Source organism: Polyodon spathula, chromosome 5, assembly GCF_017654505.1.
Source record: "Polyodon spathula isolate WHYD16114869_AA chromosome 5, ASM1765450v1, whole genome shotgun sequence".
In the NCBI taxonomy this organism is placed as follows: Eukaryota; Metazoa; Chordata; class Actinopteri; order Acipenseriformes; family Polyodontidae; genus Polyodon; species Polyodon spathula.
Genome location: NC_054538.1, coordinates 31,689,192 through 31,714,065, shown reverse-complemented (window position 1 = coordinate 31,714,065; position 24,874 = coordinate 31,689,192). Strand labels below are relative to the sequence as shown.

Below are 24,874 nucleotides of genomic sequence, written 5' to 3'. Positions count from 1 at the left end.
ATGGTTATGTACATTTACTGAATACAAGTAGGTAAAGTAGTTAAGGTATTTGAATAAACTAGGATTATTAATATAATGAATATATATTCTTGAACTGTGGAAGATCGATGTTAGACATTATGATTTTTTCAATGATATGCGTTCTCAGACAAAAATTCTCCAGGTACTTATCTTTGGCTTTCAACCAGAATCAAATTGACTACAAGGGCAAGCAGCAAACCTTTTTATCATTAGCTCTTCCTTTCTCTTCCAGACATGAAAATGTTTTATTTTATTACATTTTTTGGTAGAAGGAGGTTTACAAGTTCTCAGGTCGCAGTGGTTAAGTCTAAGGCCCTCCTCCTAATCCTTGCGGTAAAAAGAAATGTGGACATCTGGAGCTGCTTTAGTTCTCTCCAGGGATCCAAAGCCTTGACTTTTCAAACAAATCCACACACTCTGAACTCATCAAATATCCCCAACACACCCAAATCCAAACACATACCCTGAATCAGCATTAAACAAAAAAAACAGAGGAACCACAAGAATTTCATCACAATAAAAGAGGGAGGGGGCAGTGATAATGCTATTAAAGTCGATAAGGTAATACAACATAGAATTGCTTATCACTTCTTTAAAGGCTATAACGAAGGGAACTCCCATCAAACTCAGGCCTGGCCGGGTTCAATGGCGTTCAAATAGAAATGTGGCACTACAGAGGTTGGGACACATTAATACAGTACCTACTACAGTATTGCCTAGAACCCACAGAAAGCCTATAAAGGCTGTGAAAATACTGGCCATATAGTCATATGAATTCCAATAGAACAGATGTTAGAAAGTAACAGGAAAAATGCATCTCTAACAATGCTATCCTAACAGAATTAATTTGATTCAATTAAAAAAAGCAATGGCTATCCACGATGAGGAGTGAGTCTCTTTAGAATGGCAGGTCAAATAGTATCCTCTAATAGGGTGGTTCTCAACCCCGGTCCTGGGGTCCCACTGTGTCTGCTGGTTTATATTCCAACTGAGTTCTCATTTACTTAACCCTTAATTCAAATGGTAATTTGCTTAATTTGACCTTTTTAATTGTTTTTAAACAGTTGCGAGCTCAAGTTACTTATAAAATGTTATAGTAAACTTGAAATCTGGGAGCTGCAGCATGCTATTTCCCTTATTACAACTGGACACAATTAAAGGTGCGGTCACCAATTCCCTACACAACACTTGCAAAATATTTAAAGTATAAACATGCTGAGTTAATTGCAGTCATGAACTGCATAGATTAACCGTTCAGCAGAATGAGGCAACAAACAAGTGAGTACAGACAATGCAAACCTGGTTGTAATGGGGTAGATCTCGGTTTTACAATAGCAGTTTAAGAGTGGACATAGTTACTGGTACACCCGGTGGTCGCTGTTGGAAACACTGGTACTTGAGATGAAAAGGTTGAAAATCACTGCTCTAGAAATTCCTCTTACATGTGTATCAGTAATAACCAGGTTTCTTAAAGGAAACCAAATATTATGGGTAAATAGTGTAAATGTCATACCTAATAATTTTGTCATTTAGTGTTTGTACATGCCACAGGTCCTCTCTCTGTGGTTAACATCCTGTACTGCAATTTCTGCACCTGGTGGTCTTCTCCTGCCTAAGTAAAGACGACCACTACACTTGATCAATACAACAACAAAGATGTTTCTCTTTTAATAGATATTATGTAGGTTCCTAAAGAACGTATGGGTGGGCTGTAAATGCCAGTCATCCACCTTAATACAAACAGCCTGAGCAGCTGAAATAAGTAATGTTAGCTCATGTAAGTTACACAGGGGTCTTACAGCAACAGCTGTGGCTTTGGCATTCTCCACCCCCTGTCTAGTTTCTGTTTAGGTGACAGACATGTACAGGTTTCACTGACACAGGCAGCCAACAGAATACATGAACACCAGGGAACTGACTATCACACATACTTGTCATTGTTACAGGAGTGTTTTCAGTGTTAAGATCATTGTCATTGTCATGCAAATGAATGGAAAAGGAGGGAAAGAGGGTAGTGCAGCCATCCTGAAAAGTGAACATTACATTTTCTAAAGTGTTCTAAAAAGCATTTACAAAATATGCCTAAAAATTATTTATAATTTAAATGTATGTAAAAAAAGGAATACAAATAAATACCAGTCAATATGGCTAAGAAAATGTACTGGATTATATATTAACATGCCAGTATAATCCAGCACAGAACAATAGACATTTCTAGTCAAAACTATGTACAATCTAGTCTTTATCAACCCTGATTCTGAGTAAATCAATGTATGACAGAGGTGTGTGTAATTCATGGCTCTCCTCTCTAGCACTTAAAAAAAAATTGGGGGGTGAATTTGAGGTTGGTATTTTAATATGATTTACCAACCTAGATATTATCAGTAAATACATTTTTTTTTTTATTAAACTTTCAACATTGTACATTTTTTAAACAAATACTAGCAAACATGTAAGTAAACCAAACCAGTGCTTTAAAAACAAATGCATAGTACTCCCAATACACATTTCATAGCAATTGTAATAAATCTTATTGGGTATCGTTTTTCAAATCCTCAAAATATTATCCACTGATAAAATGCATATGTGTTGAATGATGCATGGTTAAACTACTAGATCGGTCATTAACTCTTCTGTGAGTTAGTTTTTCTCCTTAAAGATACATGTTAATTATGGTTCGTAAAGCCTATACAAATATATTGTCTATCTCAGACAAATAAACCCACGGCATGTAACTGCAATTAGGTTTACCACCCTCCTCACCCCTGTATTTTGTAGCTATAAATCAAGTTTCTATTACACAATGTTACTTTAAGAGAGTCACTTAGGAAGAGATATTTCCGTCTTTTACAAATCACAAAAGCTTATCAAGGGTCTCTGCATGATACATTATGGTACATACAAAAAATGTTTTAACCAACTATCCAGCAGATACCTCTTGCCTAGAGTAAAATAACTTGGTCTTTGTAAATATATATATATATATATAATATATAATTAATATTATATATATATTATATATATTTATATATATATACATAATGTTTTTGGTGTATAAATACAATACACTGTGTTTGGAAACAATTGTAATGTCACAACTGGTCTTTACATATTTCTTTTAAACTCTGTTAGATAGATATTCCTTTTAAACTCTGTTAAACAGATATGTATTGCATGTGGAAGTATATCCACCAGAGTAGCATAACCATGTTATGGTATTACATGTTTTTTAAGTTCCCAATTGAAGAATTTCAGATGGCTAATGTTTTAATGAATGGCTAATTACATTTTAATGTACTGAATTATAAATTCTTCTTTTTTGATATGATTATAACGCAACTACATTGTATAAATTATTTAAACCCTAAGCTAATGGATAACAAAAAAAATGTGTTTAGTCTGTATCATTTTGCATATTAACCTGTTTATATATATATATATATATATATATATATATATAGAGAGAGAGAGAGAGAGAGAGAGAGAGAGAGAGAGAGAGAGAGAGAGAGATACACACACACACACACACATATATATATATATACACATATATATTACAGTACCATAAAAGTACCACAAAAGTGAAAAACAGAATATACAAGACTAAATCAATGATGAAGTAACTGTTCAAAATGATTTTCTTTCAGTTCCTTACCTGTGAGAGTTATTGTCCCCAGCATCTTTTAAAAATGAGTATATTTCTCTTTCAGTTCAATTCACAATATTTCTCTTTGTGTTCCTTATTTCATGTGGTCCTTTTAAGTTCAGAGTTTACAAAGCAAGCTGCTTTACGTTGTGCCCAACCCTTTTCCTCTTCCAGTTACCATGAACACACTGCTTCAAAAGTCTTTTGCAGTCTGAAGAGAAAAGCAGACTTTATGCGCATTTCAACAGACGTGCTACTTGTCAGACATACCTTTGTGGTACCCCCTTCAGCTGTTCTCCTCAGTATGAAATGAGAGTATGCTTCCTCCCTCCTCTCCTCCCTCTTAAAGCTTCTATGGGCTTGGCCCACTATAGGATGACAAAGCTTGTCATGTGATAAATTTAAGGAATGTCACTCCACCCCCTATGTATTCCCATTGTTTCAGCCCTGACCCCATACTGTTAGGTAGGCACTTGGGTTAAAATGTTTGGGAAAAGTTTTTTAAAGTTACCCCAATTAAAATAAAACCCAAGTTTATCACACTTTTATCAAGCTGGTAAAACGATGTTGTTATTCTCACAAATTTCAATAGCCTATCATTTATGCTCTTACCATTTCCATGGCTACTATAATTGATGCAAGGCTAGGTCATACATATATGTATATATATATATATACTAGAAAAAAAACATCATATAAATGTATCAGTTGGGTCAGTTTTTACTGAAGGTAAAAGGTTACTACTTTGTTTTGTTAATGGAATAAAACAGCTCTAAAGTTTAAATCACACACACACACACACACACACACACACACACACACACACACACACACACACACAAAGGCATATTAAAAAGGTTGACCCTATCGTAGGGGCTGTTAACAGCCCAAAAAATGTCGTTTTTTCAGGAAACACTACCTTTGTAAAAACTGTCAATGAGACATCGCTTATTATTATCTATCATATCTAATCAATAGATAAATAGATAGATAGATAGATAGATAGATAGATAGATAGATAGATAGATAGATACTATCCATGTCATTTTTGTTTTTTTTAGCTTAATAATGAGGTATAAATGTAAGATTGAAAAAATAAGACTGCCTACTCCAGCTATGTATATGTAAATCTAATTATTTTTTCCTGACAGGGGGTGATCATTTGATGCCATTTAGCACCCTAGTTTGTGACTGTATCCCATTTGGTTAATTGCATTTAGTGTATTCTATTAAAAGTGATTCTCTATTAGATTATCTGTGAGTGGTCTGGCAGGTTAATACATTAAAGTCTGGATCAACAAGCGATGAATGCAAATGTTTAAATTCTGAAAAAATGCAGTCACCTTCAGAAAAGAAAAAGGCTTCTATTGGTAGTAAAATATCAGATTTAAACAATGATCCTGCATTTTACGGAATGATTTTGTAATACTGTCCATAACAGTGGTGTCAGGGTTAACTTCAAGTCCTTTAAGACTAGTTTTGAACTCTAAGGCTCTATTGTGTTTTTACAACAAACTTTCCATTAGCGGCACAATTTCTCCTGTTAATCACTTCCTCTTTTCAGCTCTTTATATTCATTCACAAAAAAATACTTTCCTGGCGATGATTTCACTCGACAATGCTGGTTTATTCTCCGTCCCTCCCCTCAGGGGACTGTTATGATTCCCAATGTAAGAGAACTATGGGGGAGGGATCACAGGCCTTATATTTTCTGAACTGGGGTCTGGATTTACAGTTAAGACTGCACTGTGAAGGAATTCAGGGTAATTCATTAAATGTGTAATTTATGCTAAACATCTTGACCAGTGGCAAGGGCAGCAACATTTAGAACTCTTGTATAAGTCAAGGAACAATTGTTTTTTACAGAAAACCTTAAGGAATGCTTCTTTTTTGTAACAAAATAGAAATATTTTTAATGTACTGTAATAGTTTAAGTATTATTTAAAAAACGACAACTTTAAACTAGCAAATATTGTATTAATATGTAATAAAATATGTATGTTTTAAGATATATATTTATATATACTTACTGTACTATAGTAAGACACTGTTCCTTTAAATGGTAGCTAAAAACCCATAACAAGTTCAGTGACAAAGACCTTCATAAATAGGAGTTTCAAAACAAGGGGTTGTATCGCCTCCTTCCTCACGTTTTCTACCAGAAGGTCTTAATTAAATCCCTGTAGTCTATCACCTAGCAGTCTGCCACATACCTAGTAGATCACTTGTAATGTTTGGTCATTGGAATGTATTTGTAATGTGTTGATTATTTCATTGGAATCAAATAGGACAAAAATGCTACAAACAAGTTATTGTTAAAAAGCTGTTAGATAGAGTCCTGGTATCTTAACATACAGGTACCACACTATATTAGCACAAGTAGTTTATGTGAGGTAAGTTGAAATGTTCATTCTCTGATGCATGGTGTCATTGAATTACCCCGCATATATATATATATATATATATATATATATATATATATATATATATATATATATATATATATATATATTATCTTTCATTAATTAGAAAACATAAGGACGATGGTTTGGACTGTACTGATACTGCGCCGCTATTCAAAAAAAAAAAAAAAAAAAATTGAGACCATTTCCTCACATGTGCACAAACACTATTCACAAAGTTAGCAGATAAGAGACCTACAGTATAACAGGATACTGAACAAAGCCAAGTGGTGTAAATCACTTAACACATGTTAGGAATGTCAAGTAACAGCATTCTGTGGAGTATGTAATGATTAAAGAAAATCTGTTATGTTTTACATATTTCAGTTACAACTATCAATTTGCTGTGCCAGTATAACATACCATAAAACTAACAAATTGCTCTGATATTGTTTTAGAACAGGCCCTGACTCATTGCAACCTGAAATCAACTGGACAAAGCATGTTCCTTGAAACTGATGTCAGGGAGGTCATCATGGAAGTCAGCAAACACCATGACATCATTTAGGAAATGACTGTTCATGTGCAACAATGATTCATAACTGAGGAAATAATCTAGGAACGAAAGGAAGGGGAAATGGTTGTTTATGCACAGGGAACAATAAGGACAAAGGCCCTTGAAACACATTCAACAACAGGAGGATCTCTACTGCCAAGACTGTCCGTTCACCACTGTTTCAAATCTTTATGTAGAACTCTATTGATTTGAGAGTAGTGCCTAAAATAACTAAGCAAAGCTGGCAGTGTGTACAAAAAGCACCCCAAATACACTACTTTACCTAAAACGAACCACCTAACAATTACCCCACTCCTACAGTATGCAGTCTGTGGCCACTCTAGATTTGGATTTTGTTTTAGTAAATTATTTTATCATATGAAAAGCATCTTGGCAGAATACAGTTACATAATTACCAAAGTCAAGAAGAAATTCCATCCAAAACAATGATGCAACAGACTGGCTGAGTAGCGCAGCTGGACAGTGCAGTCATTCAGAATTGCAACAGGATGAAATCAATGCATTAGGGACTAAACCCACTGACTTCCATTCCAAAGGCTTCCATCTAACACAAAGACATTGGGTCTGTTGGGGGACTTCTAAGAAGGATTCCCGTAACAAACTCCATGTCAGTTTGGACTGAAATGTTATTATTAAAGCTTACCTTCTCTAGCAAATTAGAACTTGCATTATCTCATGCGTACGACTACTTGTAACACAGGGCCTGTTTTCAATTTCAAAGGGACATTGTGGCCCTGGAGGAAGCCCGACAAAGAGCAACAAGAGATTAGACTGAAATAACCAAATCTATTTAGAAGAAAGAAGAATTAGAGGGGACGTGATTGAAGTCTTTAAAATCTTAAAATGAGTTAAAATAGTTAACCCTAACCAATACTTTAAGCGCAGTAGAGACAGCCGGACCACATGATACAGTTCCAAATTAAATGGAGATAGACTTAGGAAAGATGGAAGGAGAGACTTCTCCAAAATGGGTTACCTAGTCATGTTATTGAGGCAGAATTACTGGGATCCTTTGATACCCAACTTGACAAGTTTTTAGCTAAATCAGCTACTAATAACCGGAATAGCTTAGAATGGCCTCCTCTAGTTCACACATTTTCTTATGTTTTCTCATACACATTTTCTAAGTGGTAATGCTATCAATGTGCATTAAAGCATTTTGCAATGAAAATATATGAGGGTGCTAATTTGAATTGTTCGGTTTTTATTTTCCAAATCTCTACCTCCCTTTAAATGCTAATTATAAGTTGTTAAGCTGTCTCTGCATCCTAATAAAGAGAAAAATACCAAATAAAGACTGGGTTTAAGATTTTTTTCTGCTTGGCTACAAATCAAGGAGATTTTCAATGATGGACCTGCTATCAGTGTACACTCTGTACTGGGGATTTTATGCTGAAAAGAAAATCTGGCAGGACAACTCTGTTAAACGAGTGAAAATAACAAAAGCACAACGATAAACTAGGCAACTGCAAGAATGAAACGCAATTAGGATCAGCGATGAGCAATTAACGTAATTTCTCATGTCTGTTTGAAATAAAAAATTAAGTGAAACAGAATCATGCTCAGTCAAGATATGAAGGTAAAAGCAATTAACAGCTTTTAAATAGGAAACAGAATCCGCTCAAATAAGTTTAAAGGGACATCATGTGATCAAAAATAAAACCCGAAAACTTCAAGCCCTAACTATATATCAAATGGATGTATGCCATTTCTGATATAAATTCGAAGTAAAATAGTCACTGCCTGTGTCACAACAACTTGCAGATTTAACAACTCACAGTACCTCACATCCTTCCTTAATGCTAACACAAACACAAATACCACAGTTATTTGTTGAAGAGAAAAGTCATTGGGCCTTTATTTTCTATTTTTACTACAAAGCTAATTACTGAATACACTTCAACTAACATTGAGGGATTGAACGGTAAAGTAGGCCGGAAAAGAAAACCCATTAGTGACAGGTGTGGAATCAAGTAAACTCTGAGGTTTTTATGGTGTGATTTACTCACAGCTACTCTAAAAACAAACAGTACCCAAGAACCAGGAAGACCCATCATTTCAAATGCTCAAAAACTTAATACTAGATAATAACACTATGTTTATGCTGAATAATATTTTATCACAATTCAGAATTTGTGTGCTTCAGTACTAGCTTTCCCCATACTAAAGCATTTGTAAATGTAGGGAAACTTAGAACAAAACTTGTCTGTTTTTATCACATACAATAGCCAATACCATATTAATTAAACAGTAGAAATGATTTTGCATTATAACTAGGACTTCTGTTTTTTGGGTTTTAAAATTATTGACAATGATCATGATTGAAAACCAACACCTGATGATAATTATAGATAGGGCTTCTGTTTTTGGGTTTTATTAATTGTATTTTTTCGGTGCTTATTTTTAGCTATTTTCAAGTTTTATGTAAATCTTTTTTTTTTTTCAGGGCTTTCATTTTTTAGATACTGTATAAAATTAGTGTTTTCAGTTACCTTCCAGATGGTCTTTTTTCTGTCACAATATGTACAGTAACTCAACAGTACACTTAAGTTGTACCTTTGCTTCCACAATGAAATCCTATGGTCACTGGCACATTCTCCTGGGATTTTTGTGTGTAGGCATTTTTGTACATTTCGCCACAATTCTGTTTTAAATCCTCTGTATCTTACCTGTAATACAGCTTTACATCCTGCTAACAAGCCTCCATCCTGACTGTAATCTCGTTTTAAATCTTGCAAGTGGAGTCTCCAATAGAAATGTAGGAATGTGTTGTCACTCAGTAGTTGGATCGGGTTTAAAGTATTCAAAACGAATCAATGATAGATGCAAGTCAGGAAGAAGGGACATTGCCCAGCAGCACTGGGAAATGTATTTATTATTTTTGTAGTAAGTTTTATTTTTTAATAAGAAAAGGGTAAAGTCAGCGTGAATCGATGAACCATTTCCACAGTTTTTCCAGTTTTTTCTGGTGTTTATTGGCTATCCATCGATTTTATTTATTTTTGTATCAGGGGTGTTCTATCAGTTAAAACTGAAAATTAGAAGACCTAATTATAACAGAACCCTACATAACCAAGCTCTCTCATAAAATCCTTCAATTTTATATTTTATGTCTTGTCCCAGGTCACGTAACCTTACCTGAATTGTTTAGTGAAATTGTTTTTTATATTTGCTGTATATAGATTAACTCAGTGCCTTTACAGTATAATAGTCATATCCATCCAGCTTTTTTGTTTAACACTATATGGTTATTAAGGAGTATGTGTTATCAGTTCAGAAAATAGGACTTCAAATTGAAATTCATTGTTGAGTAAATCTGTTCCTGAAGACCCTAAACTCGTGTGTCTCCATGGTGTTTTCATTCAACTCCAATTTCCGAGTACTGGTTTAGTGAGCGCTTACATTTACCTTGGGGTTCAAGGAATGACCTAACTGGTATTAACTAGTTTCAATTTCTGTCAGTGTGTGTCTGTGTACAGTATAAAGTATAGTGTGTTCAGTATACCATATACCAAAGCTACCAAAGCTACATTTAAATAGTTTGAGCAATGCTTGAATTCTTGGAACACAACCCTCCTGCGGTTATACATTATGGTACAAATGGGGTAAGAATGACCCTTGCTTTCAGGATACTTGCCACATGCTAAGACCGAGGTCAAAAGGGTGAATGACCAACATTCCTGCTCACTGTCACTGGCGAATGGAGGTGACAGTCTAGCTCTCCTCCTGTCCACAGAGCCTCAGTAAGGTTTAGCTAGCAATATTTTACCTTAAACCATTGGTGCTCAATCCAAAACAGGGAGTGTTTTTAATTGCATACGTGTAATTATATTAACACTACCTGCCATTGCATTTTGTAATTTATCTATTTTTACTCCTCTCATTAATCTGTCCCGTATCAGAGATGCTTGTCTGCTGATTTAGTTTCAGCTTAATTTGATAGAAACTTTACATGCATGTGTTAATGTTGTAACCACAGATGTTGTTTACAGCAGAGGGTTATTAAGCCATTATATCCTTGCTACAGTGGTAAATACTGTCATAAGTTTTTTGGGTTTTTTTTTTTGGACAAAGCTAAACCATTAAAGCAGGTTTTTACAAGCTCTGCTTGCCAAAGTGCTGACTATCTGTGAGAATGTATGGGTGAAGAAGCCAATTTACAAAGAGCTTTTTTCTTAATGCAACTTGTGGAAATGTTGAAACATTCTCAGTCACTGTTAAGGGGAAAATAGTTAATAGCTTCATTCGCAAGTGAAATATCAGAGTGATGACAACCCTGTTTCTTACCTTCTGCAGGGGCCTCATTCTGTGCATTTAGCTGCTCCATCTCTGCATTGAGTTCCACTTCCTGGTCTTCAGGTTTCCCATTCTGACTGGAAATCTGGCCGTTTTTCGGTAAAAGCTGCACACAAAGAGGGTCATTTTTTAATACTGGGTTAGACCATTTATGTTACCTCTTCTCACTTGACAGTGGAGACACACTCATACATTAAGTACAATTTCCCAGAGTTCGAGACTTTGAGTCATGATAGTGATGTTCTAAAACTATCCTCGACAGAGTAGTGCAAAAAGTTGGTGAAGATGGTACAATCTAGTTTTCTGGATAGCTAGGTTTGATTGACTAATAATTTAGTAACACAGAAAAGAGCAGAAACAGAAGTATTATGATGCTTGGTTTTACTAACTGCAATAGTGCCAAAATCATTGGCTCCCAACTTGTGCAGAGAATTATAATGATCCTCCTGGGATAATAATGGTTTGGAAATACAGCCCTAGGTTATATATAGTAGTCCTCACAGGGTTTCAATTTTTATTTGGTTGTTTTGTTTTTTTGAAAAAGACAAGCAGTTTTTAAGCAGTTCCCATTTCCACATGTGATCTGCTGGCACATATTCCCACTAGGTTTGCACTGGAGGCTAACCGCTAATTAAGCACAGCATCCTAAGCTAGGTGCTAGCTCCCAAACAAAACTAACCATGTGCGAAAGCATACAAACCATATGACAGCTGGAGCTTCAAAAGGTGGGTCTACCCAAAAACCCTAGGGCTGGTTCTGAGCCATTATAAACCACATTTAACCCAGCAGACATGAAACTAGTCAGATATATTACTGTATACTGCATTTCAGAAAGACAAACATACCAGTTGTGTGTGATTTTCTTTAATTGGTATTAGAAAGCAGTAGATACATGCAAAGTTTTTACCCTCTTATTAATCCAAAAGTTTTTTTTTCCTTAAATAGACAGATAGAGAATAAAGACATATAGACACAGACCGCTGAAAAAATTAAAGACAAGTGGAGGTGAAGGGTGAGAATCATGCAAATCACCAAGTATTACATATTGCAGAGATAGTCATTTTCATTTAAAGGACAGTAAAAACGCTGCAAACTTTGCAGATTTCTAGCAAGCCGCTTCCTAAAACAAGACATAACTGGAGAGCAAATATTATCAATATAAAGCATTTGGAAGCATTTTGCTTTCTTTTTGATCCATGCATTGTTCCCCTATGATTTTTGGGAAGGCGAACACAACTTAAAATTAGGCTAGAGAAATAACTGGAGAGTTTTACAGGGGCAAATATCAGAAACATTTTAACTTACTATGGTGCTTTTATAAATTGCTCTTAAGATATGGAAAAAAGTAAATGTGACATAAATACACTACAAATATACAGATGGGCACCTCCACTATATTACAATTTTTGAGAATATGCATACCTTAAAGAGGATAATCCATCACTCATTTTCTGTCATCCAAATTTAAAATATTAGCTATTTGCTATCCATTTTTGTAAAAATCAGTCTTGATTTACTGCAATATTTTTTTTTTGTTTTTTTTATGAATGGGAGATATTTTACTAAAATAGGAAAAAGTATGCTGGAATGTTATCTTAATTGTTCTTATCAACACCTACATTTCTTTGGTCAAATTGTGAAATCAAATTCTATATATTAAGTGGTAAACATACTCCTATATTAAGTGGTAATTATACAATGGTAACATACAGCCAAATGTAAAAATCAATGACTGTCAGCCCTCAACTGAATCTAATCAGCAGTTCTGAAGTAATCCTTCATTGGAGTTTGAAGGAATAATTATAGGTGTTCTGGGACAATTCCTAAAAGATTTACTAATCTCTAAATCAATATAGAACATGAATGTGTAATTTCCTCACCTCAGTCTAATTAGAATGCAGCGTAAAATTCTGTCATGCAATTTTAAAGCAGCTGGTGGAACAACAGTTGGAATAAATGTATAGGAAAATACCAAACAGATGTCTGTCAGTCAATCATTTTTGATTGACTTGCCACCAAAATACAAATCAGAGCAAATTTTAATTAGGAGCAAATATTCCACAAAGTGACATTATTTATTAAAGTCAAAATGACCAAATGCATTTCCCAAGGATGCTTTCTATACCTACAAGTTTAATATCAATATAACACCTAGTCATTGAGATACAAGCAAATCATTTTGTGGGAGTGACTAACCTTGTTAATCCTGTTGGGCATCTTTATGAGATGCTGTGGCAAAGTGGTTTACAATGCGCAGGTGTAGTGCTGATGCAGTGCAGTAGAATAACGACCCAACACAGCTCCACAGTTAATGAAAGCTTTATTTTGCTTTATAAATAATAAGGCTGGCAATACACACCAATGTGCAGTTGCCCCGCCAAAACCCCATGGGGGTTTCAGTCCCGAAATAATAAGTCATAATCCTGTGACACTTATACACAACACGATCACAGTCCAATGTGTGTGCTCTCAGTGTAAGTGGTGAAATACATGGTAAATGGTGAACAGTGGTGAAGTGCAGTCCAGGTTTGCTGCTGGCTTATAAGCGGCAGCTCCTGGATATTTAGCCATCTATAATGACAAGTAACAGCAGTTAATAGACAGACAAGGCAACACGAAAACACTCATGGCTATTTTACAGTCCTACAGCGGTCCTTGCATAACCATAACAGGAACAAATCGCTTCATCACATCCCGTGATATACACTCAGTCACGCCTCTTTCAGTAGTGAGTGCAATCACTTTTCCTTCAATCCGCGATTGCCACATTGCCTACCGCATTAAGGCGAAGACTTCTGGTATTGTGACTCCTGACTTTCGATATTCCCTGGAATGAATTGCCAACCCATCCAGTCAGGGGCACACTGTTCCTGTTATACAACACCTTCACAGATCGGGAAGGAGATTTATTGCTTGGATTCACTCGCTCTCTGTCACAGATGCACACCAAAATTAGAAGTCAATTTCACATACATTGAATATTATATAAATAGAAGATAACGGTACTAAATTTGAATCTTAACATGTTTTAAAGGTGGTTTCCTTGCAATTTTTTTTTAACAAATTGCTAAAAAGGAAAGCAACTAAAATTTCAAACTGGATTGTGAAATGCATTAATGCTGACAATAAACTTTGGAGTTTCATATTGTAGTGTTTTCACATTTCATGAATATTATTTCAGCCATGGAAGTCTGAATTTGTTTTCCATTAATGCTGTAAAAATGCAGTGAAATTGAGTGAAATTTACTGATCAGTCTAAGTCTATACAGATAGCACAACTGGATTCCTGATGTCACAATGTGTTGTGTTCACACAGCAGTTAAAGAGATTCTTACCCAATCATGAGATCATTTCAGAATGTGTTGAGACCATTGGGAAGTTGGGGGAGGATTTCTGAGTTGTTTCCCACCAAAAAATGTATATTTGTTATTGTTGAGCAATGTATATAAACTTGATTCATTGTAACTGCCGCAAACAAAGCCCCATTCTTACTCAAAGGAGGGAGATACTGGAACAAGTTGATACAAGAATGAAAATCATACCTACTGCAAAAAATCAGTGCAGAGACTTTGATAACATTTGTTACAGTGCATGTGTAACACACCCACACATATAGAAAAAAATAATAGAATGGAATGTTCCTAGGCTTGTGCCCAGGACAGTCATCCAAAGTGCTGCTTAAGTCTTTGACAAAGTCCCACATGAAAGACTTATAGGTACATTAAAATCTGCAGGAATATAGACATGTAATTAGATACAGAACTGGTTAAAAACAGAAAGCAGAGACTGATTGTAAGAGGTATAAAATCAGATTGCAGGGATGTCCATAGTGGGGTAACACAAGGGTCTGTACTTGGACCATTACTGTTCCCCATTAATATAAATGCCTTGGACCAAGATACACATTGCAAGCTTGTCAAACTTGCAAATTATACCAAATTTGGGGGAGTAGTGGACTGAATCCATAGCTCAGCCAATTCAAAGGAATTTAGATATTCTCTGTAACTGAGCAAACATGTGTCAATAAGAAATGTAAAGCAGTGAATATTGTGCATAAAAATCCACAATATAAGTATAAAATGAATGGGCTAGAAATAGGAGACAAGGACTTTGAAAAGAATCTCTGGGTTATAGTGGTCGCCAATGTGGGGAAGCAATTAAAAAGGCAACTAGAATTTTAGGCTGTAAAAGTACTGAATAAAAGCCTAGAGAGGTTATGCTAAAATTATCCAATGCCCTAGTTAGACCCCCATCTAGAATACTGTGTGCAGTTTTGGTCTCCTCAATACAAAAAATACATAATTGCACAAGAAGGTACAGAGAAGGACAATTGGGCTGATCCCAAGACTTAATGTCATGAGCTAGGAGGACAGGTTAAAATAATGAAATCTCTTCAGCCAAGAAAAAAGAAAGGACAGAGGGCTTGATGTTTAAAATCATAAATTATATAGATAAAGTTAACCCAAGACACTACTTCAGATTTAGCACAAGACAAGAGGGCATAAGTGGAAGCTGAGTAAAAGTAAGTTTAGAACAGAAAATAGGATGCACTTTTTTGCACAAAGAGTTATAAATGCATGGAATACCCAACCAGCTGAAGCAGTATTAGACTGGATTGTGTGCCTTTGGTGTGCTAACAAGGGAGGAGGCTTGATGGATCGAGTGGCCTTTTCTGGTTCTCAAACTTTTCTTATGTTCTTATATCCTTAAAAGCCTTCAAACACTGTTTTCTTTGTACTTACCTACAGTGAAGAGGGTTGCTTTTTTCTCCTGTTTTTAGTAAATGGCAATGCCAGTGAGAGCAGCAGAACAATGGCTGCTTGTACAGCTATTGTCCCAACAGGCTGAATAGACGGGACAACAGCTAAGCAGTGTGATTTAATTAAGCAAATGGGTAGATCTAATTCCTTAAGTTTGGCTCTTCTGAGAAACAGCCTGAAAGCCTGCTCTTTAAAACCTTTTTTTTCTTCAAACAGGATCTTTGTGAGAGGCTTGGTGGGGATGAGCAACACCTGCATAAAGCCCTGAACCATGGGGGAGGGGGCACTAGAGCTAGGGTAAGGTTTCAAAATCTCTCAGTTTGGTCTGTTGCTTCTAATCCAAATTTTCAGGAGTAGATAAAAGTAATTTACTTTGAACAGTTTTTTTGTTTTTTTTTAAAAAGGGTCTGTTCCTCAATCACATTGCTAACATATTTGAAATCAGGCTTTAAAAGGTACATGGTTGTGTTGTGGTGTGTTATATATATATATATATATATATATATATATATATATATATATATATATATATATATATATATATATATATATATATATATATATATAAATGAATAGACACATGTAATACATAACCTAAAATATGCTCACTCAACTCAGTATGCATGCATGTAGCCCAGCAGGCAGGCACAGTTTTAACAGTCCACAAATGTAAGCCTTGCTCCCCACCCTCTCCTAAATAAGAAAGCCACATTGGGGAACAATTGATTGATTAGATGTTTTGTTCTCAGTAGTACATTTTTTTTCAGGTAGAATTATGCAGTGGAATTACACTACACACTCAATCCATAATGAGTTAAAAAATTGGCTGACAGTTGCAGTTACTGATTTGCACAATAACTTCAGTGTTGCTAAAGCCTATCTAATACAGTTAATAAGATGGGGTGAGAACATGCATAATGTGTCAGCAGGTGTCCTTTAAACCCCACATGACTACCCTCCTCATGCCATGACTGTCATTCCCAACATTCCTCATACTGAACCCATTTCCATTCCCAGAATTCCTCATACCAGAACAAAATTCCCAGCCCTGTATCTAATATTGTCTCAGTCTTCTTGCCTGTCTTACATTGGTTTGTTATTTAAAAATAGTTCAGATTGAATTCCTCATACTGTACAGTAGTTGCATCATGTGAAGTTGGGCAAAATTAACAGCACATCTCCACTGTAGCTTAGATAACCAAAGAACCAACTTTTAACTTATTTGCAGCAAAGCAAAATATGAATGGGTTTAATATGCTTCATTAACATTCTGGGGTCCATTCAATTAATGCAAACACGGGTGCATCAAAATAACACCACTGTTTATCTAATATAAATAGGGTCATGTGAGTTCCAAGGCTATGAGGGAGTCTCTATGTTAATAGATGGTGGCCTGCATTTACAAATATTTCAATACAATTACTTGATCCAGTGTAATTTAGGATTGCATTGCACATTTCATGTAATAGTTGGTGAAGATCTACCCACAAATGCTCTCGGAAGCGAGTTCCAGTATTTAGGAGCCAAGTAACAAAAATCTTTACCTCCTGTTGATTTCAAACAAACAGCTGGAACAGATGACTTGGTAAAAGTGTGCAAAAAGACATTAAAATCAATTTAGGATGAAACTGGAAGCCAGGACAAAGCCACAGGACTGGGGTGATATGTTCATTAGTTCTCATACAAGTAAGCAGACAGGCGGCATCAGGAATTGAGGGACTGGCAATCTCTGTAAATAGGGAAAAGCAGTTGTCTAGTATAGATGAAATAAAAGTCATGAATCAAGAGTTAGGCATCCTATTGAGAAATATATTCCTGTCAATAATCTGTTTATAAAGGCTTGGTAAGTGTAAGAATATAAGCATCAAAGGGCACATCTTGGTTTAAAAAAATCACGTTAGACGAATATTCCTGACACAGAACAATTCTGTCTGGGCAAAATTCTGAAAATTCAGATTTTTAAAATCAAAACTTACTGAATTGTAACACAGCAGTTTTAAGAATATCCATTTATAAGTAAAACCATTGTCCAAAATTATGGTGACATTATTAAACCTGGACAAATAAAGAAGGTTTAATAATGCTTAAATCTTGACAGGGGTGGCATTGACTTATGACTGATATTTGTTTAATGTCCTGCAAGATGCTTGCAATACCACTTGCTACTCAACTCCAGATTTCAACTGAACCTTCTGAAAAATAAGCAGAAATAAAATAGAATTAGTATTAAGAGGATCTTCCATGACAGCCACAACTCTGTGACATCACTAGATTATTTTTCACAATTCAGTCTTTTTATCAAGTACAGTAAATCAATCTCTAATTTGACTTCTACCGGCGTTTCATCTTGGGTTGGCCATTTTTATAAACAGTTCCCTAATGTTACACGTGAACACGTCAATGCACTTAATCTTAATCAAGCCGCCAGAAGCTTCATGCCACTGTTACAACCCTGTAGCCCTAAGACTTTTATCTTTATGGCATTCAGCCTGTAGTAGACACCCAAAAGCATCCATCTCCTTGACTGTACTGTGGTTTTACAGTTAGGTGTAATGTGAGGCTTCCCCTTTTTGAAATTACATGCCATTTCTGCCACCAAGCTACAGGTGTTTAAACAGCAAATATATACATGTCTAAAACAGCTGTTGTTTACAGTATGTATTGTTTACACTATAGTCTGGGTGTGGGGGCTGCCTTCTTCTTAACTGCTGCTTTCTTCAATCCAGCATCACACTCAAGTCACACGGTGGTGCATAAGTTACTTTATGCTGCAATTCCCATGAATCCATTCTAAATTATTTATTCATAATGCGTCACATAAGATAAGATTTACTTCTCTTAAAAGCTTCTAGCAGAACAGATCTGTCCTTTCCCTGTTTTTTCTTTTCCTTAAAATTTCTCGGTTGCATTTGAATATACAAGGAAACACCGAAGTGGCCCCTTTCAAAAATGTTGTGTGGCAATCCTAAAATTCAACATCATATTCATCATCATGTTTATAACAGTATAGTTTTTATACTATAGTTATTATGTGTTTTATTTTACATTAGCATTTTTAATGCTGCAGTGTCAAATATATTCAGTTTTACACAAAAATATAGCTGTTTACTACGTACATTATAGCCTTCTGTGCACTTTGCTTTACAAGAAAGCACACCTTCAAGTTTGCTTGCAATCTGCAAATGCAGTTTTTATTACTATATACAGTATAATATATTTCCTGACGGTGCTTTTAATGCATGTCTATCACACAGTATTAATTATATTAAACATACACAGATCCAACAGATATTGCAGTTACAGGAATAGTATTATGATACAAGGAGAATGTGTATCAGATGGCTCTTTTGAGTATAACAGTTTAATCCCTTCATTAAAGGAAACTAAAGACTGTGATAAGATGGGAAAGGAGGGGGGCTTTTATCACTGGAAACCAACCAGCAGTTCATTGTCAGTAATTCACCAGCACCCATACTGAATGGCCTGTGCTATTCTAATGCTGCAGTACCAGGGCGTTGCAGCTCTGACTCGGCAGCTTCCCCCGGCGAGATTGCTAATTGATTAGCACTGCTGCAAAATGAGAGGCTGTCTTCCTGCTGTCACCCTAACTCATTCCCATTCCTCATCTGATGGCCTCAGTGTTTCACAAATTAACATGCTTTGTGTCCTGACAGTAGACTACACTAAACTACCCCCACCCTCTCCCTTTGTTGTTGTTCTGCTAGAAGGTATGGTTCAGACACCTCTGTGTCTCAAACCTGCCCTGTAGGCCTCTCCCCTAAGTGAGTGAGTAGTAGTTCAGGCTCCATGAACATCATTACTCTATTTAGTGATGTGATGTGGATACCAGTCAGTAAACAACTGCCTCACTTTGCATGGGTTTGTCTCCCTCTTTAATACCTGTTCCAGCTAGGGGTACCCCATGTTTCAATGCCTTTTGATTGGAGTGGAGAAGATAAGAACTCAAACCTTGCCTTCACATGTAACTGCGTAGTCCTGATATGGCTGAGAAGAACTGGACTGAAGTGTCCCCTTACAACTTTACCATACTGAGGTTCTGACCAAGTTAAGGATAGGGCGTCTGATTTTGGGGTGAAATTTTTTTCCAAATTCAGGTGAATGCTTTTTTAAATATTGGGTAGAATTATTTAATGAAAAAATCGGGTGAAATCGGGTGGATTTTTTAAATATGTAATCAAGAAAGAATAAATATTCATGTAGAAATCAGGTTTTATTTAGAAAGACATAAACAAATGCTTAAGCACAAAGTGTTGACAACAAAGTTGTCGTGAACAGTTTAAATCCCCAGCGTATGTATATTTCCACACATTGGGGTAGCAAACTTTTGACGACATCTATCTCTCTCCCCTTTCTCTCTCTCACACACATACTGTATATGGAGGCATTTCTCCATTCCAATCAAGTTTTATTTTGTAGTGGAGTTGCAAGTATAACTGCACAGAGAACATACAGGAAAACTAAACAACTTTACTCCATTCTGTTTTACAAAGAAAAACGATCAACTGTTACATCTAAATGCTCTTGGCTTAAACACACACTCATAAAAACAAATAACTGGGAAGAAAAGTGTACAAAAAAATAAAAAACCTTAAAGCTATATTGCTGTAATTTTGAAAAAAAAAAATATATATATATATATATATATATATATATATATATATATATATATATATAAACACTAAAAGGGAACATTTTTCTAATAGGTCACCAGCGGCAGTTCTGCTCTGTTTGTTGCATTTGAATCACAGACAACTGTACATGCATTTATTCAGCTACAGTATGTGCCTATTCAGGGAGTTTTTGGGTTTAACTCGAATGCAGAAAAAAACGGGTTAAATCGGGTAAAACCCGAAAATCAGACGCCCTAATTAAAGATTTGCCTCTAAATTATAAGTGGTACCCGATATTATTTAACAATATAAATGCATTAGTCCAAAACCAAATGAACTGCAGAGCTAAAGCAAGTGATCTTTTTCTCAGATCTGCAATGGGAAAGGGCTCAGTACCCTGTGTGTTTTTCAGTGTGTCTGCAGCTAATCCATTAAAACAGCATATATATTTTGCATATAAATTGTGCCCAGTTCAGTCAAACTGACATGAAGTATGGGCCCCTGGGGAGCCAGTGCTGTCAACAGGCCTGAAAGGAAATGGTCTCAGCACTGCAGGAATTAATGAGCTACAGGCAAACTCCCTCTAAAGTCAAGTGTGCAAAATCAGCAGCTCCTTTTTTTCCAATCTAAATGGAAGTTACCAGTGTAAATATGCATGTATTATATTTACATGCCTTACCGTACAGCTTTCTGTATTTAATGCAATACATAGTGGTTTTTTCTATGCATGGTTATTTATGATCTCATACATTACTGTGTCAAATGTTAACACAAACATAAATATGTTTAAATTTTCGCAACTACATTAACATTTCAAGATTAAAACTACACCAGCATATTTTAAAATATTTTATATCAAAGGTTTTTGTTTAATCTTTAGCTCTCTCCATGAGGCAATATACAGTACTTAAATGATCACTGCATATCTTAGTCTTTCTCAGTGATAGGACCTGCTAGGTTTCATTTTGAGAGGGAAAACAAGTTTAAAATCTTATACAGTAAAAATTATCCACTTTACCATGTCTTGCTATCATAACACTATGTAACACAATTTTTGTTCCTAGGTAGTAAGTGTTATTTCCTAATTGCTTATGCCTCAAAAGTATAGAAAATGGCTATTATTCCCCACAAACTTTGCTTTTGTGACCTGGACAGTGATATTTCAAAATATCACTATTTCCAATGGGAAAATGGGCAAATGTGTGTCTTTTCGTTCACATAAAGTCAGAAAAAAACAACATATGAATCCAAATTAACATGTATTTATACTAAAGTAATACAAAGATGACTACAAAAGATTTAGAAGTGAGTAGTTTTTCGAGATTTACAATTATACTGTATTTACAGTATAATTTGTAGTGATTGTAGTGATATTTTGAAATATCACTGTCCTGGTCACAAAAGCAAAGTTTGTGGGGAATAACAGGCATTTTCTATACTTTTGAGGCATAAGCAACTAGGAAATAACACTTACTACCCAGGAACAAATTTTTATTTATTTTTTGTTACACAGTGTAATTCATTTGCCGGTTTACTACACTTCTGCCAGAATTTTACCCCAATTGGAAATGCATTACCAAATTTTCCATGCCTTTTCTAGTCTTAAAGTGATACTTTATCCAATCTACATTTTAATAATACATTTGTATATGTTTATTATCCCATTATATATGTCTTAAAGAGATACTTTATCCAATCTACATTTTAATAATACATTTGTATATGTTTATTATCCCATTATATATGTCTTTAATCATTATTTATTACTGTTTCTGTACTCATGGGTATTCATCTTGTATACTCAGCCTTTGGTACAGACTGATCAAGCCTCAGCAACATGGAATTCATGTAATGAGGCTAGTGTGTGCACTGGTAATTTCTCTCCCCCCGAACCAATTCATTTGTTAAAGATTAGCAGCGGAAAATATCAGACAGCTTTACTTCATTGTGGGGGCGTTTCCCAAGTGCTCATTTTTATGCTGGTCTCTTCTCCAGTTACTGAAAATGAACTTCAACACACTGAACAGGAGTTAAGGCAGGAATTTGAAGTCTTTAAATGCTTTTGCAAAGAAAGTTTTACTCATACTAACAGAAAACAAAAGTAGCAAGTAGTATGTGTTTTACATGCAGCCATGCGTACACTGTAACATTTTCTATGCAAATTTAAAAATAATGTATTTCTGTTAAGTGTGTGCAGTATATGTAAGGTACTGTATAGTATCATAACATGTGGCACTATCATATTTTTTGTGTTAATTGTGTACTAAATCATTTAGTTTCGAGTCAAAATAATTTAAACTGAACAGTAATGTGTACAATGCGTCAGCATGATTTATTGTGTGATACCGGTAGCCTATATAGGCCTTCTGTACAGATTCATATTTTGACAAAATGCAATGTGTACAGAGAACATAATAATGTTATTTTAACTAAATTATGTATGCATTTAAAATAAATTAAGCACTATAAAACACCAGACACCTCGTTATTTCGGACAACCTGTCTGTCTCCCGACATGTCCAGTTTGGTGAGGGACTACCATATAAACTAAACTACTACAACAAGTTGCATTTCCATTACGCCTGCAGCAAATTTGCATTTGATTTGCAGACAGATTTAAAAAATGAGTCAGCGTATTGTGCTTCAGTGTACTGTTACTGATATTGACGTTACCATATTTTTTAATGACAGTGGCACTGACTGCTCAGTCTCCAGTGTGACCTGATTTCACAAGACCCAAACACAAAGCCCAAACACAGTCATTCCAGCAAGAAGTCCAAACAGGTATTTATATTAATGTGCTGCCCACAACCTGCAGATATGAAAGCTCTTTGTTTAGACAAAGGTGGGGAATGCTTTTAAAAGCTTCAAACCTAAACAGCTCCTCGTTGCTTTTTAAAAACTGTCAACGCGAAACTCTTAAGCACTTACACAAAACTCTTCTTTAATTATGGATAACAAGGCTATTTAACAAAAGAGTGCAAACACTGAATATCACATATCACAAAGAATAAGTCTGCAATAGGAAAACTGACATCATTGTTTTCTTTAAAACAAACTAATTAAAGAATAAAGTGAAAGCAATTATATATATATGAATGGCTGACTGGCAAATAACTGTCACAGAATCTTCTTTAAAGTGGAAACAACATAACTTTAATCTTCCTTTTTTCAGAAATTCCATTGTAGACTTTGCAGAATGCTTTGGGTCATTATCCTGCTGGAATGCAATCATCCATCCAATAAGCCTTCTAGCACCGGGTAACAAATTAAAGTGCAACATTTCTTGACATTTTGCAGCATTCACTGATCCTTCTACAAGGTCGCCAGTGCCTGAGGAGGAAAAACAAGCCCATACATTCACACAACCTCCACCATGTTTAACACTGGGTATGACAAACTTTTCTTCTCCTCTCTTCCTTTGTTCGCTCATAAATTTCTTGACCATCTTCAAATCTTTTGCAGTAATCCAAGGATTTTGCCAGGCTGCTTGAACAATTCTTTTTCCAGATTTTGCAGAAATCTTTCTTGGTCTTCCACACCTGGAGTTAGTTGCAGTAGTTCCTGTTCTCCTGTGTTCGTCAATAATAGCCCACACAGTGCTTTTAGGTAAACCGAGTGTTTCTGAAATTGTTCTGGAGTCTCTTCTTTTTTGTTTAGTTGTATCACTGCCAGTTTGAGATCGTTGCTGAACTATTTAGCTTTAATTTTAAACATTTTAGTTTTTTTTAATCACAAATTTCCAATTTATTTTTCAGCACTTGATAATGTATTTATTTATTCTATAATTAGGGCTTCTAATCTTCGGTTTTAACCAATTTAACCCAATAAAACACCCCTGATACAGAAAAAAAAAACGGTGGATAGCCAAAAAACACCAGAAAACACCGGAAAACTGTGGAAATGGTTAATCTATTCATGTTCACTTTACCCTTTTCCCATTAAAAAAATAAAACCTACTACAAAAATAATAATAAATACATTTCCCAGTGCTGCTGGGCAATGTCCCGTCTTCCTGACTTGTATCTATCGTTGATTCATTCTGAATACTTTAAACCCACCCTAACTACTGAGCGACAGCACATTCCTACATTTTTATTGGAGACTCAGCTTGCAAGATCTAAAATGAGATTACAATCAGGATGGAGGCTTGTTAGCGAGATTTAAAGCTGTATTACAGTAAAGATATGGAGGATTCAAAACAGAATTGTGGCAAAATGTACAAAAATTTCTACACACAAAAACACACAAGAATGTGCCATTTTAAGTGTGCAAGTACTGTCGAGTTACTATACATATTATGACATGAAAAAAAAACACTCAAGCATTTTGGAAAGTAACTGAAAACTTTCATAAAGTATATCAAAAATGAAAGCCCAGAAGAAAAAAAAGATTTACATAAAACTCGAAAACAGCTAAAAATATCCACCAAAAAATACAATTAATAAAACCCGAAAAACCGAAGCCCTGTCTATAATTATCATCAGGTGTTGGTTTTCAATCATGACCATTGTCAATAATTAGCAACGAATGGGTTTCAT

General features: G+C 35.3%; 1 protein-coding gene across 2 annotated transcripts in view; it reads right to left on the bottom strand.

Annotated features, from left to right (window-relative positions):
* LOC121315842 (A-kinase anchor protein 12-like) overlaps window positions 1–24,874 on the bottom strand; it is a 59,976-nt gene that overhangs the window by 11,958 nt on the left and 23,144 nt on the right. The window contains exon 2 of one of the 2 annotated variants that reach the window (XM_041250332.1): window positions 10,934–11,048. In XM_041250332.1, the coding sequence (XP_041106266.1) occupies window positions 10,934–11,048 (115 nt within the window). Of the gene's footprint in view, window positions 1–3,676; window positions 3,989–10,933; window positions 11,049–24,874 lie in introns of those variants that run through there. The other variant, XM_041250333.1, reaches the window with a different exon arrangement.